Genomic DNA, 18,198 nt, shown 5'->3' on the forward strand with positions numbered 1-18,198 from the left:
CGCTTCTCTGCCCCATCCCACACCACTGCAAACAAGTCTGCCTATCCAACAGAGCAGTGACAGTTTCATGCCATTCCCCTTCATATGCCCTGGATTTGCAATTTCTGCTTCTGAATGCCAGCCAGTGAAAATGAGGCAAGATGCCTGCCAGGATGAGCTGGGACCAGAAGGTGCTGCAGGGTCTGAACCCAGGCCATACTCATTTTCTGCAGAATTAATCCTGGGGAATGGATATGTGAACACCAGGAGCAGGAGAGGAGATGAGGGCTCTGGTTATAAATCGCAGCAGGAAAAAAATAAAATAAAAAAAATAGGGGCTCAGGCTTTCCAGACAATCACTCGGTAGTAGATTAAGCATCAGACTGTAAATAAATACTTACCCTCTAGTTCCTGGTCTCTATAAATAGCCATATCACACAAGTGCCAGTTGGTACTTTGAGATTGCTGGGGTGAGATTCGAGCATGATCAGAGGATCCCCAGTCACGCAGCCCTGCACATACCTGGCTGCCCCTGCACAGCCTGCATGCAACGCCCTGCCCAGGCTCTGTGCCTCGCTGCCTTTGCCTCTTCATGCAAGGAAAGGTTAAACTTTAACAACAGATACATGGCCCTAATTAAAGAGAGCTGCTCCTGCAATCCGCTTTGTCTCCTGCCCCAAAACCAGATCAAGCTCCTAATTAAATTACCAGAAAAAAAAAATAAGGCCACAATATTATTGAAGTATTTGCCTTTGGCCATTCATATAGATTTGACCCTAAACCAGAATCCAAAATACGGTGGCAATCTAAATCTAGATCTGGTATTTGAGACAAGTTCCATACCTCTAAAAATGGGTCAAACTCCGAACAACCCTGAGTTTTGTGGAAATAAAGGTCCTTCTGGATCATTTCCAGGGCACGAAATGAGAGTGGGCCGAAGCTGGGAAATCACACTTGTTTTTTATCATCTTTTTTTTTTTTTTTTAAGTACAAATCCTTAGCTTCCAGGCAGTTTTCCTTCATTTGGGATGCGTTTGAAGATTCTTAGCCTCTGGCTACAAATCAGCATGCTGTCACTGCAATGTCAGGGACACAATTCCTCCCAAGGGCTCACTCACATCCATTCATGCCAGGCATCATTTCTATCACCGATACCTGGGATTCCACACAGGACTGGCCTGCACTGGCACAAATGAATTGAAGGAAACTGGCTTTCATCTCCCTGCTGAAGTGAGGACACACAGCTGTAAAATTCCACGATTGACAAGAACTGGCACAAGCACCTCCAACAGCAGTCGTGCTTTGTGACAGTGCCGCAAGAACTCACAGCAAACTGTTTACTTATTTATTTATTTATTTTATTTATGTTTATTTTTTCCCCATGCTGTGAATTGGCAGCCAGAGATCTGGATTCTTCTCCAGTTCACTCCTTGTTCGAAAATCTTCCCAACTTTCCCTGAATAATGGTGGTGCAGGCTGGCCAAAGGGAAGCCAGCCCTGGAGGCATGGCCATGGGCAGAGGTGCACTGGTTCCAGCAGCCGTGACAGTTGTGACATGTGTGCAGCCAGGCTCTGCTCTGCTTCCCTGGCAGCCCCACAGGATCAAAGCTGGAGCTCTGGCAGAATAGCTTCACATCTGCATGCAATATACCACTGAGATGTACCCTTATCGTCATATGGCTGTGGGGAATACTGCAGTTAATTCAGTGCCCTTGGATGGGTATCTGTTGCAAAAGGGGGAACCTCTTCTACTAAATCAGGAGGCCTGATTCAGCACAAAGCAAGAAACAAATTCAGCTTTTTACTTACACCAGTCACTGAAGGAGAGCAAACCACAACACTACATTTACACAGGTCACTTTTCTAATTCAGAGCTCCCTCTTTCCTAAAATGCCCTCACATTTGCTTGAACCACATCTCTGCCAGTCAATTTGTCCACTGGAATAGTCAAGGGAAGTACCCTGGCATTTACCATGTGCTGATTGTGCTCGTCCGGGGGGATTTACACCTGTGATTTTGGTGGGCTCACTTACTTGCAGAACCTGGACCAAAGGTCAGAAAGCTGAAAGGGGATGAAGTTTGGGTGGCTCAGATGACGCCTTCTTTGAGCAGTGCAGCTACAGACAAGTACCACAAGTTGTTCCTAAGCCCTTTTTCCTTGCAGAAGTATCTCTACAGCTAAACAATGACAACACAAGTAATGGCCTGTGCTTCCTGAAAAGACAAAGTGATCCCACCATCATGGCACCAGGCAGCATGGTTTTGCCAAGGCAGCAGGGCAGCTGTCTGAGAAGCAAGGAGCCATTTCCAGCATCCAGCACAAGAGGGAAAGGCAGACCCACAAAACCAGCAAAATTCTGGCAGTCTGCATCTTGCTCAGACGGGCTTTGAGCCTTGCCTTTAAGCAGTCTGTAGAGTCTCATTTTGTTATCTGCAAGCAGCATCACTCCTGCAGCATCCTCACCTTCGCTGCTCCCTGATGCAGATATTTCTAGGGGAAATACGACTGAACATCAGTCCTGGCTGAAACATCATGCTTCATCCCATCTAGGCTTCACAGCTGGTACCTTTGCTGCTGGGTGGAGAAGCCCACACTCCTGCAGAGGCTGATGCTGCTGTTCTGATGTGAGGGACATCACCCCAGGGGAAAGGTACCCCAAGAAGAACGCCCCCCAGCTGCCCAGGAACCCACCAGGGAAGGGTCTCAAGAAGCCTGCCTGCATTTCTCCCATCATTTTCTGGTGAATTTGCTCCATGAGGCAATATTCACTTCACTCACACATCCCTGCATCTGGGAAAAAACAGGAAGAGACAGGATTGCAAGGACTCGCTAGCAGAAACCAAATGGAGGTCCAATATGACAATAGTACCAAAATTAGGGCTGTTTAACTCAAGAAAATGATGAAAAAGTGAAAAAATAAGTCTTACCTTTCAAATGTTATGGTTTCTTTTCCTTTAGTAAAAACCTTTGTTTTCTGCAGAATCTTTCCCCATATTTTCCTTTTACTGTGAATTCTGTCCAGCCCCTGCATCCTTTCACCTTTTCACTTTCTATTTCTGCAAAGGCTGAAGAAACTCAGCAGAAAAAAATAGTTTTTCTCCTAAGAAAAACTTCTCAAAGCACTGTTTTGATGTATTTTGACAGTTTCATAATTCTCAGCAAAAATATTTTGGCCGAAAAGAAGCAATCACGGGAGTTTTCCCTGCTGGTGCAAATGGCATTTTTATTAAAAGAAAAGAAAAACTAAAATACTTTGATGTAAATTTCTCAGTCAATTGAATCTTGGCCTTAACTCGGAAAAAAAAAAAAAAAAAAAAAAAAGTCAATAAATGCAGATTTAGAGATAATGCTACTTCCCAGGTCTCGTGGAAGCCTTGAATTAATAAATTAGGGTAGAAAATGGCTTCTACGGAAAATCCAAGACAGCTGTTGCCCTTGCTCCTCATCCATAATCACCAGCAATAAAAAACTTGGAAGCTGACTTATGCCCTCCCTCCCTAATGCACCCAATAAGTATTGCATGCAGGTTTTGTGTTTATGGAGCCCTGGGCGAGCTGAGGGTTTGCCGAGTCCTCAGACCTGGCAGAGCCCTGGCAAGGGACCCTGAGCTCCTCTCGCAGCCAGCTCAGCAGCGCTGCATTAGCAGGAGCCAGAGGAATGTCACAAACCACAGCCAGGAGGCTTCATTGGCCAGCCTGAGTGCAGGAAGGGATATTTTCTCCTGCCCTAGGAATAAATAAAGGCATGCAGTCTCCTGGAGTTCATCATTCGATGCCTGCTGGTGGTGCTTGTCTTACTTTCCCCGAAATATCTGAGAGCTTTCCTTTCTAGTTGCAGAAAACACATCTCGGGGGCTGAAGGTTATCGGCTGCTTTTCCAAGAGCCCAGGAAGGTAAGAGCTGCCCTTCTTTATGGCTTTCCTCTGGAAGTACCAACAGGAAAATCCTCTTCCCATATTTTTCATAAATGGTGAATATTGTGCCCTTACTATGAAGCCTTGGCTAGCTTCAAGTGTGCCCCAGTGTAATTCAGGGCATAACAGCACAGGAAAGTGAACTTGATTTAAGTGAGAGCATCACTTGAAACTGCAATAGCTTTTCTCAATCAACTCTGCATTTAGGAAAGACCTTGAAACGCATTTTAAAGTGCTATATTAAGGCATTATTACAAAACCCTCTGTGAACACCATTATTTTGGCTCACTTTAAACTCAATACCCTTGATCTGACATTAATCCAAGGGCTGAGATCATGACTTCACGAGACAGCAGTACACGGCTGAGTTGTGATAACTCCTAACGCCCTGCCATACACCTCCCTGCCAGTGACTCTGTACCATTCCTGCTTTTTTTTTTTTCAGAGTTAAAGGCTGAGGCCCGGGATACAAGCAGCCAGCCCTCCACACAGCCCACGGGTAACACCTGCGCAGCACCAGAAGCATCCTACCAGGCACTGGGGCAGTACCAGGGGGTGATCGTGGGGTCAGGGGGACCCTGAGCTGTGTCTTCTCGCTGATTTGACTCCTGCAGGTCAAAATTAGTGCCTCCAAGCACCCTGGTAAAGCAGGTATTACCGGTCATGATAGGTGAAGGCAAAATATTTTATGTCACAGTAATGCTGGGCTAGGTCTGAGCACGTGGTTAATTAAAGAGGCTCAGCTCTTGAAAGTGGTAATTTGTGAAGTGTATAGCTTAATTGCTTGCAATCATCGGCCTGTCCCCACACTAAGCTACTCCTGAAGAGAAAGAAGGGGCTGAGCTGTGTCCGTTACAATTTATTTGGCTCCTGCAGGGTTACTTCTGCATGCAGATAAGGCTGCACCATTCCCCTTAGGGTTATCACATGTGAGCAGCTCCATACACCAGTCTTCACCAGCACTGTTACTGACAAATAAACAACACTATGAGAGGCTCTAGCATTCAAAACTTACCTGGAAGCGTGGTCTGGCCTTTTGGTTATGGCTGGCCCCAAACAGAGCCCCATGGGATGCAGAGTCCCGTGCATGACGGTGTGTTGGGCGAGCACCAGAGCTGCAGCCACGGCTGTGCCTGCTCCTCCCTGCAGGCAGGGAGCAAGCACAGGCTGAGCCCTAGGAAATAAAAGAGGTTTTTCTGCTGTTCATCTCTGAACAGAGCTATTCCTGTGATTAGCCATAATCAGCCAGGACAGAGAAAGGATCTCGTGTCTTACAGAGGGGCCAATGCCACTGTGCATCCAGATACAGCCCAGGCTGCACGCAGCAATGTCCCGCAAGAGATACGGAAAACTGTACTTTATCCATAATATCAGTTTTAAAATTCCCTCTAGTGGAGAAAAAGTGGAAATTCAAACTGCATGGCTCTGCTAGCCAGGCAATCCACACCCAAGTTCCCAGTGGCTTTCAGGTCTTGTGCTGCACAGCCCAAGTAGAAAAGGAACAACTGACCGGATGAAAACTCGTAAATCATTCCATATTATCTCGGTTTGTTAACTTAACAGAACAATAATTTTAAGGACAATTTTGTTTTCTATTAAAAAACTATTGTTATTTTAATTTTTGGAACAAAACAACATGTGAACCTGAAAAATGAAGTATTTTATTTTGCAATGCCAAGGCTGGCAGGTTTGAGTTTTTCAGTTGTGTGGTGACTGTTACAAGTGTTCCTCCCTGGCCACCGCCGTGTCCTCTGCGGCAGCTCTGCGAGCGCACTGTCTGATCAGTGGCAGACAAAACAGGCCGACTTTATTGCCGATGTAAATCAGAGAAGCTCTGCTGGCTTCGTGGAGCAGTGCAGATTTATGCCAGGAGCTGACCTGGCATCTCTATTTTCAAAACTAGGGCAGATTGAAATATGCTGTTTTTCAATAATATATTCAGGTTAACAGGGCTTTTATATTTGGGCAATTAATCTTGCATAGACTGAAAACCTCTTGGGACAACGTGCGAAGGTTGCTAAGAAGAAGAAAACAAACACAGTTGTGTAACTCAGCTCTCCCAGGTCTCTTCTTTCATGAAAACATATTGCAGTGATACAACAGTGACCTAAAATCCACTAATAATATTACTTTAATATACAGATGCACATCAAGATACAATATAGAACTGATTTTACTAAGAGGTAATATTACCTCATCTTGTCTTACTGTAAAATGAATCAAAGCAGAAATATTGAAACATAAATCTATGGTAACAAAGGGAAAACAGTATTGTGCTAGAGAAAGTCCTTCTGGTTTATTGCAAGACTCTTCTGTTCCATATCATGTGCACACACGTGTCGGTGTGCCTGCACGTGTGCCCGTGCTGTATCTGAAAGCAGTCTGGGGCTCACCAAAGGCTCTCCCTGACCTGATCCTTGTCTTTCACCACTCCTTCTCGCTGTCTGTTCTGTGCAACCACCAGCAGCCCTACGACCATCTGCCAGCATCTTCAACTCATAAACACCGTAACAGATGCTATTCAGAAGTCCAGACGAGTGAGGTATGCCCTAACTTTGTGTTTCAGAAACAGACACCTGCCCAGGCAATGCCACCTCGTCTGCTATGATCCAGCCCACTGTGATCCACTTTGGGCAGATCCGTTACATATCCCATTTTTCCAGGTACCTCCATGTCTTTTCCTACCCCTTTCTTTGCTACAAAGCCCAAGTAAGACTGATACATGAATTACAGGTTATTTTTTTTCCCCTTTTTGCATTTCCCCTTTTTGCAGTTGGAGTATCACCCCCAACTTCACAGGGTTACCAAAATCCTTGTGATTTAACCCCCAGTTCTTAATTCTTGCAGCCTCTAAAATAACTTGGGAATTCAACCATTACATTTTGAGCAGCTAAGTAATCAAGTTCTGTGCTCAAGCCCAGGAAAGGAAATGCTACCAGCTAAAACCTGTCGAATTGCTGGCTCTGTGACAAGGCTGCCGAGGAGTCCAGAAGGCAGCACCCACCAGCACCCTGCAGGATGGCTGCTTCAGCACCCAGGCAGTGGCAAAGTGGCCACATGCAGTGCAAAATGCTCTGTTGCAGAACGCAGCCGCCTCGGTGCATGTCAGGAGTTTCCAGTCACAAATAGCAACAGACTCTGAAGGGATGTGCAGGTGGCTACTGCTTGATTAATGTGCATGGCATCTGTTATTTCAAAGGGGCAATTACAGTATATAAACACACTACCTCCATAGCACTGTATTGATTTGTGCTGGCTGAAAACCTTTGCGGTTATTTTTTCCTTTCTCCTCCCACAAAAAATAATTTTCTTCTGAGCCCAATAAAAGAGAAGATCTTGTTGGTTCTGTGTCATAACAGTACTACTGCATTCTGCTAGGAACCAGCCATCCTGCATCCGGCCATGAAATTCAGGTAATGACCCATAACCGAAGTAAATTAGTGTTTAATTCCCCATCCCTCGCAGACAGCTTACTAATGGAAATTGATTTCTAGCTTTTTTCTTTTTCATTTAGCATGCTCATGTAATGTCTTTGTTTTAAATTCAAGTGGTTCCCAGCGATTTTTAGCCCAAAGGCTGGTGGACAGGCAACCATGGAAAGCATTTGGTTCACCAGCGGTCTGTTGAACATTCCCTGGGGATGGCAGAGGCCCTTGCAGGCACAGTGGGCTCCTTCTGCCCTGCACTCACACCCCGGATGTATGCACACTCTGGGCCAGATCCTCAGGTGGAGTAAATCAGTATAGCTCATACCCCTGCACAGAATTCATACTGTTATGCACTGGATCCCTTGCCCAAAGCTCTTGTACAATTAGCACGCTCTTGCATGACACGCTTTGTATGTTTGCATGGGCAATGCATTCCCAGCCAGACCAAAGGGTGCTGTTCTGTCCCATAAAGTCGCCCTCTGTCCTACAGGCACGATGCTCATCCTCAAACCAAGCCCAGCGCCTCACTTGTGGCATTGCTGTGGTGTTTGCAGCCAAAAGCTAGGTTTCCCCCCCCCCCCCCCAAGCTGCTCACCCACTGCTGAGGTTCCCTGTAACTCTTGCTGAATTTGGGCTCTGTGGTGTAATCTGACACAGCCACCAGTGCGCACGGATACACACCCTTTTTTCTGCTGTTTAGGTAAAACTCAGCTGATGTTCTCTTCATTGTATAGAAGCACCAGCACTACAGACAGAAGCTGGCCTTGGATGTCCAACCCTTTTTCTTTGCGAGGGAGAGAAAGGTGGTAAGAGACGGTAAGTTTTTTTATAGCTCGAACTCCATAATTACACCAACTATGAGGCAAAACAAGATATAAAAACACTATGTTATTTGCAACCTTCAGTTACTTCTGCAACCTCCCAGCTTCAAAAGAATTGGGAAGGGGTAAAAATCTGCTTTACCCAGTTTGCTATGGAAGTACCATGGAAGAACTGAAACTCAGCTGCTGCTGTTTTACACTTTAAAAGCAGGACTAACGGCTATTATTTCTCTCAGTGTCTGGTTGATTTTCTGGTCCCACAGACACTTTAATAGTGCTATAAATTGTCTGGTAAGGGAATTGTTAGTTAGAGATAGTGTCTGGCGTATTTGTTCCTTATTGATGTATAAACTGGCTTGTGTGTGTTTCTGAAGACGAACGCTTTGTAGCAGGATGATAATAATAACAATTAGCATAGGCTATAGCAAAGTGTTAATTGTGGATTAGAATCCCAAACAGAGAAGCATATGCAGATCAGTCCTCTCCTTGTGCTCCCTGCTCCTCCGACTGGTGTTCAGAATGCGAGGGATGTTTCTCAGGATGAGGGAATTTTCTGTGCCTCCTTCTCTCTTCTTGCACTGCAAAAACCAAATCTTTCCTGAGTGTATTTGTTCAGGTGCTTTATGTGCTGATGCACTAAACTTCTATGCTCCTGGAGAATCCTATGTGTTATTCCTGATGAATGCTAATTTGGCTTAAATTCCTTCATGGATCAAAAGGGAAGGCAAATACGGAGACAGATGGAGGAGGGACACAAGACTGTCAGGTTCACAGCCTTATTGAGGATAATGACAGGGGAATGAAATGCTAGACTTTACCAGAGCTGTTTTGTGCGGAAGCATAATGTAATTATTAAAATAAATTTCTGTTCCTTCTTTTTATGCAATGTGGCTGTGGTTAGACTGTGAGCAAATTAAGAAACTTATCCTATGCCTCAGTTTACCTGTTTACAGAGGCAAGAATCCACCTCTTCCTGCTGGAACTGTAGGGAGGATTAAACAAGGTTCACTGAGCACTTAAAATCTGCTGTAAGGACATTGTCTTGTTATAGACCTCATTTAAAATATGGTGACAAATTAGATGAAGTCAGAATGGACTGAGTTTTCTGGGCATGATCCGTGTCTGGGTTTTCATATTCAGAAGAGCATGCAGAGGAGAGATAACAGCTCTACTGAGATGCGTAGCCTCCGTGAACGTACATTGAAGTTTGTATGCTGTCTGACTTAGGCATTCAGAGGAGGAATGATAAAAGTAACCGCAGTCTTGTCTTCCAAGAATATAACCACCTTAGGTGAACCGTGCCACATATAGATTGTAAGAACCCGGGAAATAAATAACAGTGGGGTGAGGGGTCTTTGGTTAGTAGATCAAGGAGAGAATGTAACCATGACAGAAATAATTATCCCTACTTCCCAAATTGGGCAGAGAGAAGTCAGTAGCAGTGCTGAATACAATATTAAATACTTATCTTAGCCACTAAAGTGGAACATAGGCAATTAGAGAAAAGGCTTGGAAGATCAAAGTAGGAAAAAATATCCCTTCAAAGTGATAATCAATTATTGTTTTTAACCTACAATAGGCAAAAGACTACTTCAAGCTGCCAAGGAAGGATGTGGGCTTATACTGTTGGTTTTACTGTCCTGCCTCATGTTGGAGGTTTCCTTGGCTGGTTCTTTAATCGGAAGGAAATACCTGTTTGGTATGAGAAGCTGAAAAAGCCTTCATGGTGTCCATCCCGCAAAGTATTTCCTCTTGCTTGGACAGTCCTGTACACTGGCATGGGGTAAGTTCTGCCTACCACTCCCCATCTCATCCTACTGTCGTCAGTCATTTCAAACTCTCATTTGCTTTTGTGAGACACATTTTCTCTGAGTCAGCAGGGCACATCAGGTATGCTTACTCCCAGATGATGAAGTACAGCCTGAGCCACCTTCTGAGTTGAGTTCTTCAGGTTTGGGCTGCAGGCTGTGCTTTTGGCCAGGGACACAGCCCGCACTTAGCACTGTGACAGGTTACTAAGAACAGCCACTGCCCCAGGGAAATCATATGAACTACACCAGTATGGCACAGATGATGGGTCTGGGAGCAGGGAGGGCATGGAAGCATCTGTCATGCAAATATAACAAATCCCTACTGCGGGACAATCTTCCCTGAGAAGAGGTCGTCTACATTGTGGGCTCACTCACTTCAGGACAGCAAAACACTAATGTTTCCCTCTTCACAGCTATGCCTCCTACCTGATATGGAATGACCTGGGTGGCTGCAGCAGCAAAGCTGTCATCCCGCTCGGCCTCTACGGGGCTCAGCTGGCCCTGAACTGGGCTTGGCCGCCCTTCTTCTTCGGTGCACGCAACCTGAAGATGGTAATGTATCTGTCCATCCATTCTGCTGTTGGAGGCTTGTTTGCTGGTATCTCTGCCACGGTTTTGGAGCTTGTTTAGAGGATTTCTACCTAGCATTACACAGCTGTAAAGAGAGCGACAAGAAGAGCTTTTACTCTGATATAATTCATGCTGCACCTGGTTGTAGACAATGGTATCAGTCCCTTCCACTCCTTGCCCTGTCTTGTAATTCAGATAGCTAGCCCTACCAGAGCAGGGCGGGAGATTCAAAAGCCAATAGCTCAGCTGCTGCATCTTCTAGTTAAGGACTTGGGGTGAGAGATAAGGCCCCTCACAGTCACACCCTGTCCCAGCAAGCAGCTAAATTAGCATCTCTGTGGGGGCAGACTAGCTGTGAGCAGCTTACTGAGCAATTATTTTAATAATTGAGCTTACTGATACAATGCAAGGTGCATAGCAGAGACTGTTGGGGGAATATGCATGAAGCTTAGATATAGCATGGCAGAGCTGGACATGTGCTATATCCAAGAAGCATTTATCTCAGGTGCCAAGGCCTGGAGATCACAGAGTGGGATGTGTGTTTCCATCTGAACTTTGCCATTCTCTGTGTTAAAGATACATTTAGAAAGTTTACGTGATAGTAACCATTGGTACTGACATAAGCATGTTTCTGATCTGTCTGCATAGGCATTATCAGCAGAAGGGGCCAGTGATCATCACAAACAGCACAGTATATTTGTCTGAGGAACGTGATAGCAAAAAATTAACATTGGTCTTTGCTCCTGGTGTGATACATTCAGGTCTCACTCACTTGAGTCCAGGCTTTAGGATCAGCATAGGTGACTTCTCAGTGTTAAATCTTCCTGATTCCTATTCCTTCTCACCGCCTTTAGTAGGAGTGTTTATAATCTTGCTGTATGTTCCCACGAGTGAGCATCGCACTAATTTTCTTCTTTCTGCTCTCCAGGCACTGATTGACATCCTGTGCTTAGACAGCCTGGCGATAGGCATGGTGTGCTCCTGGTACCGCATCAACAAGGTAGCGACACTGCTGATGGTGCCTTACCTGGGCTGGCTGGCCATGGCCACTTGTCTCACCATTCGCATCTGGAAGGACAACCCCGAGCAAAAACCAGGAAAGAGCGAATAAGAGCAGGACAGAAATGAAGGCATATTGTGAAATCAAACTATGCTGATGTGAACAAAGATCTAATAATTTGGGGCATCCATTCTGGGACAGGCAGAACATGCCTCCTCCTCCTCCCACCTTCACCATGGCTGTGTAAAACAAAGGTTTGCATCAAACACCTGTGTGCTCCTGTAAAATAACCACACTTCTTTGAGAACTTTTTTCCCACCACTGTTGAGGTTTTGGGGCTACAGCTGTATGATGACCATAATGCTATCAGGTCAAATTCCATTAGCCAAATTAGCATCTCATGATACCAGGGAAATTCAAAGTAGCAGTCCCGGACATCCTTCTGCACCGCTACCATTCCCCCAGAGAGCAGAACTTGTTCACACATGCGGGTAAATCCTATCTCCTCTTCTGGACCAAACAAAAATGCCCTTCACTGATGCACACCAATTTTAAAGGACTTGAGTTTTTGCTATTCTTGCTGTTGCTTCGTTTTCATGTATCACCTGGTTTGTGCTCTATACCATTAGCTTTTTATCAGTCAGACACTGAGAAAGCAGTAATCTGTCTTGCTCTGCTAGTGAAAGGGGACTTGGTACTTTGACTTCAATTTGTGGAATATTGCACTTGTTGAGTTTCATGCTCCAAGATAAAGCAGCAATGATTAGAATGTAAATGCTTGTCCCAGAGAAAACCTCCTCCACCTTTGTGCACCATTCCTTACCAGAAAAGAAAGACTAATACAAGTGCCTTTGGGGGGGGAACACATTAAAATGTTCGTTTTCTTAAGTACAGAAACACAAGAGCTATTTTAAAATTCAAGAACTTGCTCACCCTGTCCAGAAGGTTGTAATTATACAACTGGCAAAAAGTCTCATGCCCAGGCTGTAGGAGGCAGTACAGGTACCTCATCCCAGTCTTTCCACTCCTGAATATTATTCATCAGGAAAGGTTAAAATACAAGCATTTCTAGAGAAATAGGACCAAGCCATGAAACAAAATCAGATATGAAATGTGAATGGACTAGCCCTTGTCTATCCTTTATTCTGGCCCTTGCATTTGAGAGATCTGAACGTTAGATGTTGCCATCTAAGAAAATATTTACTTTTTTTTTTTTTAATCAATAGAAGCAATTTATGTGAAGAAAAGTAGTAAGTGAATCCTCTCTGGCAGCTGACTAGATTAAGGTGCGTGGGTTTACTTGCAAAGGTTTGGGGGTACAGAGGCTTAGCTGAGGATGTAAAAAAAAAAAAATGTATTTACTTTCAATAAAACCAAGCCACTTTTGTTTGGGAAAATAAATAAATCCAAGTTACTCTTGTTTTACTGCTTTGGCACTAGTTTTGCAAAAGGGACTCAAGAAATTCAAGGGAATCTGCCTGGAGTCTGTGGGCTGTGCTTGTGAACCAAAGAGAATGGGATAAGCAGCAGGGTTCTGCAGGGCTCCAGCAGCCAGACTCACTCCTCAGTGTGTTTTAGGAGCAAATGGGGTGGGTTTGGAGCCTAAAAGTCCCAAAGGTGCCTTCAGCTGGGGTCCTGCACAGCAGAGACACTCCCACGCTGCAGGGATGCAGGAGCTGCATCCCTGTAATGGGCTCTTCCATTATATCTCACCCACACATTCAAGGTAAGGAACCTAATTCTCGCTGGCCCCTTTAAACAGCAGCAGCTCTGGGTTTGGGGTCCTTCCCAAATCATGTCAAGCCTGATTTTCGGAGATGCTGAATGTTCCCGTGTCCAACTCCTGTAAATGGAATAGCTAGGTGCTCAGCATGACTGAAAGCTAAGCCCAAGAGAAACAAATACCAGCAGCTGAGTGCAGATGAAATTTGTGGTGCTTTTTAAAATTTGGCCATATATCTTGTTCTGTCATTTTGATCCCATCCATTATTTTTCCCTTCTAGCTAAAGGACACCTTTATTCAGGACTGCTGCTGCAAGCATATTACTGTAATCTCCTGAGTAAAAGCTGCATAAGAACAGGCCATTGAATAGACGTGACTGTAAGCAGTAGGACTATAAAGCAGTGAGCACTGCAAGCAGCACCAGGAAAATCATAAGCCACTTTTTTAAACTTTAAAAAAAATAATAAATCTTACATATTTCGGGACTTTATATAACTGTGTGTTACCACTCATCTTATTTACAGTGATGCCATGTCTGTGTCTTCCAGAAAGCCACATGCCAAAGGACATGAAGACATAAATTATTGCTTTCTAAAAAGAAACTAATATCTGGCCTGGAGATTCAATTCAGTGGAGTTAAGAATGATTTAGGGTAGCTGAACACCATCATGCCTATCCTTTCCTAGTTAGCACGGGAAAGCCATGGAGAACAGAGATGAGCAGAGCCATCTAGTGAATCCAGGAGGAATAAGGCAGGTCTTTGCAGTGTTCTCCGTGTTTCAAAAGCGGAAGAGTATTATTTAAATCACACCTAAGTTGTTAAGTGACTTTTGACCTGGTTCAAACTTGCAATGTTTTTATAACAGTCCCAAATTAAATATATGGATGGATATTTGAACAGCTTTCAGAATTACTCCACTTTTCCCCTCTTCCTATTTTATTTCCTGAAAGTAAAGTAAAATCTTGAATTAAAAATAATAGATATTTATTAACTTTTCATGTTTGTCTTCCCCTTTTTCCCAGTTGGTGTGACTAGCTGACTTCTTGTCTTTATTTCAGTTCTTCTTCTTTCCAATCCACCTGAAAGCACGCTAATAGTTTCTCTTTCCTGCTTGCATTTTCTTGCAGGCAGCAAAAATAGCAAGTGTTCCTATGTGTAATATACATAACAGCTAGCCATCAATTGCAAAGTTAAATTCAGCAAAGCAGCCTCTTGTATTAATATTTAAAGCACCATTTAACGTATCTGCAATTTAAGCAGCTATACTGAAAACCTTTGCATAAAAATAGTTAATGATGTTCCAAAGTCAGCCATCTAGAAGATTTCTTATTTATATTGTGCAGTGCAGAGCAGACCCAGACCCTGCCCTTGTGGGCTTCAGGGGCCCTGGTTTCGTGTCATTGCAACCTAATGGGGCTCATCCTAATTTTTCCCCAGGAAAGCCCAGAGAGAGCATGGAGAAGTTTTGCTTATGCCACCATAAAGTAGGCGGCTGGTAGGCTGGATCTGTATCACCTTAGCAGGCACACAAGGTGTTTGTCCAGCCCCCCTAAATTAGCTTTGGGAATGGATACCATATCCTGCCCCAGTGTCAGGGAACATTCATAACCCACGGCAGGACGTGTCGTGGTCTACATGATTCAAGCAGTGACTCAGACAAAGGCCGTGCATTCATGACAGTTTTCACAGGGTCGTGGCATTTATAGAAGAGCCACCTCTCAGATCACCATGTCTAATGATGATCCCTCTCTTCAGGCCTCAGACAGTCTTTCCAGAAAGCTGTATTTGATATTAAACTGACTGTACACTTGATCTTAGCCCAAAAGGCACATCCCTGCTTGCTGGATACATGGTATTTGTGCATAAAACAAAATCTTTCTGCCTTTCAGCCCAGCCTCTTTCCCTAACCCTTGTCTCATTCAATAATTTACCAGCTGTTCCAGAAAATACTCCGGCTTCGGTAGTAAGGAACTTTAATTGACGTGCTGGTGTCTGCAGCTATGTTAAAATATAGTCAAGTGCTGGAGAGGATGTGCTGCTGTGTGTGTGTAAACTTTAAAGAGCTGACTCGTTAGCACTGAGTGGTGCTGAGCATCAACTCCTGGGGCTTTGAGCACCTGCAGCATGGCTGGGGTTGACCTTCCTCTTGAGCTGCTCCCTGGAAAACTGCAGCAGACTCCCAGCAGGAAGGAGGATGTGCTGCTTGGAGCTGCCATTACCTTCCAGTTGGACTTTGAATTAATCGGACAGCCAGCAATGCCTGCCAACAAAGCAGACTCCTTCCCAGCTCCACGGTTGTGTAGTAACGGGTGTGCAAGTGTTGGGATCATAGGCCAAGGACACCCAGGTTTCAAGTGTGAAGATAAGGAAGGCAAGGAGGCAAGAGCATCGCTTATCTCTGCATGCATCATGGCTCGTTTCAGCCCTGGTGTAGTTCTTTTCACAGGGAACTCACGTCCTGTACAGGGGGACATGGGCCCTGGCTGGGCTGAGCTGAACCCTGTGGGATTCTGCAGCAGCTGACACAAGTGTTTCCCTACCCCTTCCCCTAAACCTTGGCAGTATTGTCCTGCAGTGCAGTGAAAGGGACAGGTGAGGGCCTCCAGGGGCTAAGGGAAGGAAAGCTGCCTCTGCACATCACTGTCAGAGTGTTTATTTATTTATCACGTAACGGTAGTTACAGCCGGAAAAAGCAGGAGGGGGATTGCTGCCAGACAATGTAGCTAGGGAGATGTTTTGTTACTGCCACCAGCTGTCCCTTTGGAATAGAGAGCACTTCTGAGCCATGACTCATACAGCCAGTGTCTTATTTCACTCTCCCATTTAGCCAAAAATGTTCCTTCAGCCCAAGAATGCAATAAAAGCTTCCTTTTCCTGGCAAGGACTTTCACAGTCAGGTGATCAGCAAAGGAGAAGAAGCATTTTAACTTCAGGAAAGGAACTTCTGCTGTAATTAGAGGACCAGCAGATAACCTGCCTGAGAGGTCAAGGGAATACTCCTTTAAGACAAGAAAAAGTCATCAGATTATTTCAAGATACTGTAAAGTCAGTGGAAAAACTCGTCTGGACTTGGACAGATGCACAATCAGATCTTAACATGCAAGACAGCAGCAAAGCCAGAATCAAATCTCCCAGAAGAGGCTGACACCTCAGCCTTCCCTTGCTAGCAGTCCCCTCTGCTGGCAGCTTTCCCACTGCAGACAGCTCTTCAAGTCTTACTGCGGATTTGGTGACTTTGAGGTCTACTCCTTTCCATACTCCATCTAGCTCTGCTCAGGCATTCTGGCCTCAATGCCCCAAAAGGGTAAACGCAGAACCTTTAAAATACAGGGGAGGCAGCCTGCCAGATGCTGCAGGACAGATCTGCCACAGGATGGAGAATGGACTTGGGCAGGAACACACAGCTTGGGTTTGTGCCCCTGAGAGGGAAGCAGCTGAATGGCCGATCTTGTGTCTGCAGTGCAGGGCTGTTGGAGGTTTCCCCAGACATGAAGTGCAGCTGCTGAAGGGGATTTGTTTAAGTGGGAAGAGTCCTCACCTACCGGCTGCATCCAGCTGCTAGGCTGCAGGGCAGTGCTGGAGACGAGCAGGATTTAGCCCTTGCTGCAGAGGAGTGAATGAGGAGAGGCAGTGGGCTGATTCTTGTGTGAGACCTGACACGTGCAGATCTCGTGTACCTCTTCCGTGATCGAACAGCAATTCCACTGTGCAGGGCTCTCAGAGCAACACAGAATTCATAGGCAACTAAATAAACCATTATATCAATGAGGAGAGGGGCAGTGGGGAAGGAAGCCTGGGTAAAAATTCTGGTTGGAAGCACAATGATTTTAGTTACCCTAAGTGCCATGGGGAGATCCTTGCGTGAGGGTAGCTGCGTCCCTGCCCCAGCTCCTTCTCTGAAATAGCTACTGGGAAAAACATTTCCATCACTGACTTGTGTCATTAGGCCGATGCACGCACGCTCTTGTACACACGCACACTTCGGGGGAACTAGGGTCATTTAAAAACAACTGAACAGAACTGATCAAAGCTTTCATTCCTAAGGCTCTAATGCAAAATGTCAGATTGACAGCAACTTGGTGGTGTCGCTTTATATTTTTGGCACAGGCAGACGCTGTAGGGGGGGGGATCATGCACTGCCCTAGATGGAGCTGCGAAGCAGCTGGGGAAGGGCTGGACAGAGGTAGAGTCTCCGTGCCACATTCCGGAGATTAGATAGGAGCTCAGGCCTGAACTCCACAGAAGGGCCAGGCCAGTTAAAGCTAAAGGCTGTAGGAAAAAATGGGACCCTAACAGTCGCGAGCTTCCAAAAATAAAGAAAAGTGGGTCAGAGGGACTGGAGAGGGGCTGGAGTGCATTTTCAAAATACAGGGGGGAGAAGGAGACAAGCTGTCACTCATTAAGAGAGGATCCCCTTCCCCAAAAATACTGCCTGAAATGTCAAAGGTGAGAGAAATTGGACAAGGGAGTTGGAATTTGAACATAGTTACCAGGCAAGAGGAAAAACACTACACCTGCTCTCCAGGAAAGTATTTTAAGCTTAAAAATAAATAAAACCTTGCACCATGAAAATGAAAGATGTATGTTCTGCAGATAGGATGTCTTGGAACTTGTCAAATCCTTCATTGCGCCGTTGTCACAATACTCTCTGTGCCAGCTATGCCAGTCATCAAATAAACAACTTTCTCATCACTAGCAAACAGAGTGGGAGTAAAAGGGTGGGTGGTGTGCCCTGTCCCCAGAGTGCATTTCAACGATGATACTAATGATGAACTACAAAGGGTATTGTGATTCTCACAGAAGTGCGGAAAGGCAGGCTGCTGTTAGCAAGGGGCTTGAAAAAGTAGTCAGAAGGCAAATTATCTGCCTAATGGCATAAATTCATTTCACTTTAGTGAGAGTGCAGAACCCTTAGGAGTTGCCTCCAATGGTATTGTAAAGACTGCATTTG

The 18,198-nt window shown here is 45.1% G+C and overlaps 1 protein-coding gene across 1 annotated transcript; it reads left to right on the forward strand.

Annotated features, from left to right (window-relative positions):
- The first annotated feature begins 9,738 nt into the window (after positions 1–9,738).
- Positions 9,739–11,989, forward strand: TSPO2 (translocator protein 2). Its single transcript, XM_082778475.1, has 3 exons — positions 9,739–9,925; positions 10,367–10,505; positions 11,452–11,989. The coding sequence occupies exons 1-3, from the start codon at positions 9,753–9,755 to the stop codon at positions 11,632–11,634; spliced, it is 495 nt and encodes a 164-aa protein (XP_082634601.1). The 5' UTR covers positions 9,739–9,752; the 3' UTR covers positions 11,635–11,989.
- The last annotated feature ends 6,209 nt before the right edge of the window (positions 11,990–18,198 follow it).

The sequence above is a fragment of the Aythya marila genome (genome assembly GCF_965140915.1).
Source record: "Aythya marila genome assembly, chromosome: 24".
Taxonomy (NCBI): domain Eukaryota; kingdom Metazoa; phylum Chordata; class Aves; order Anseriformes; family Anatidae; genus Aythya; species Aythya marila.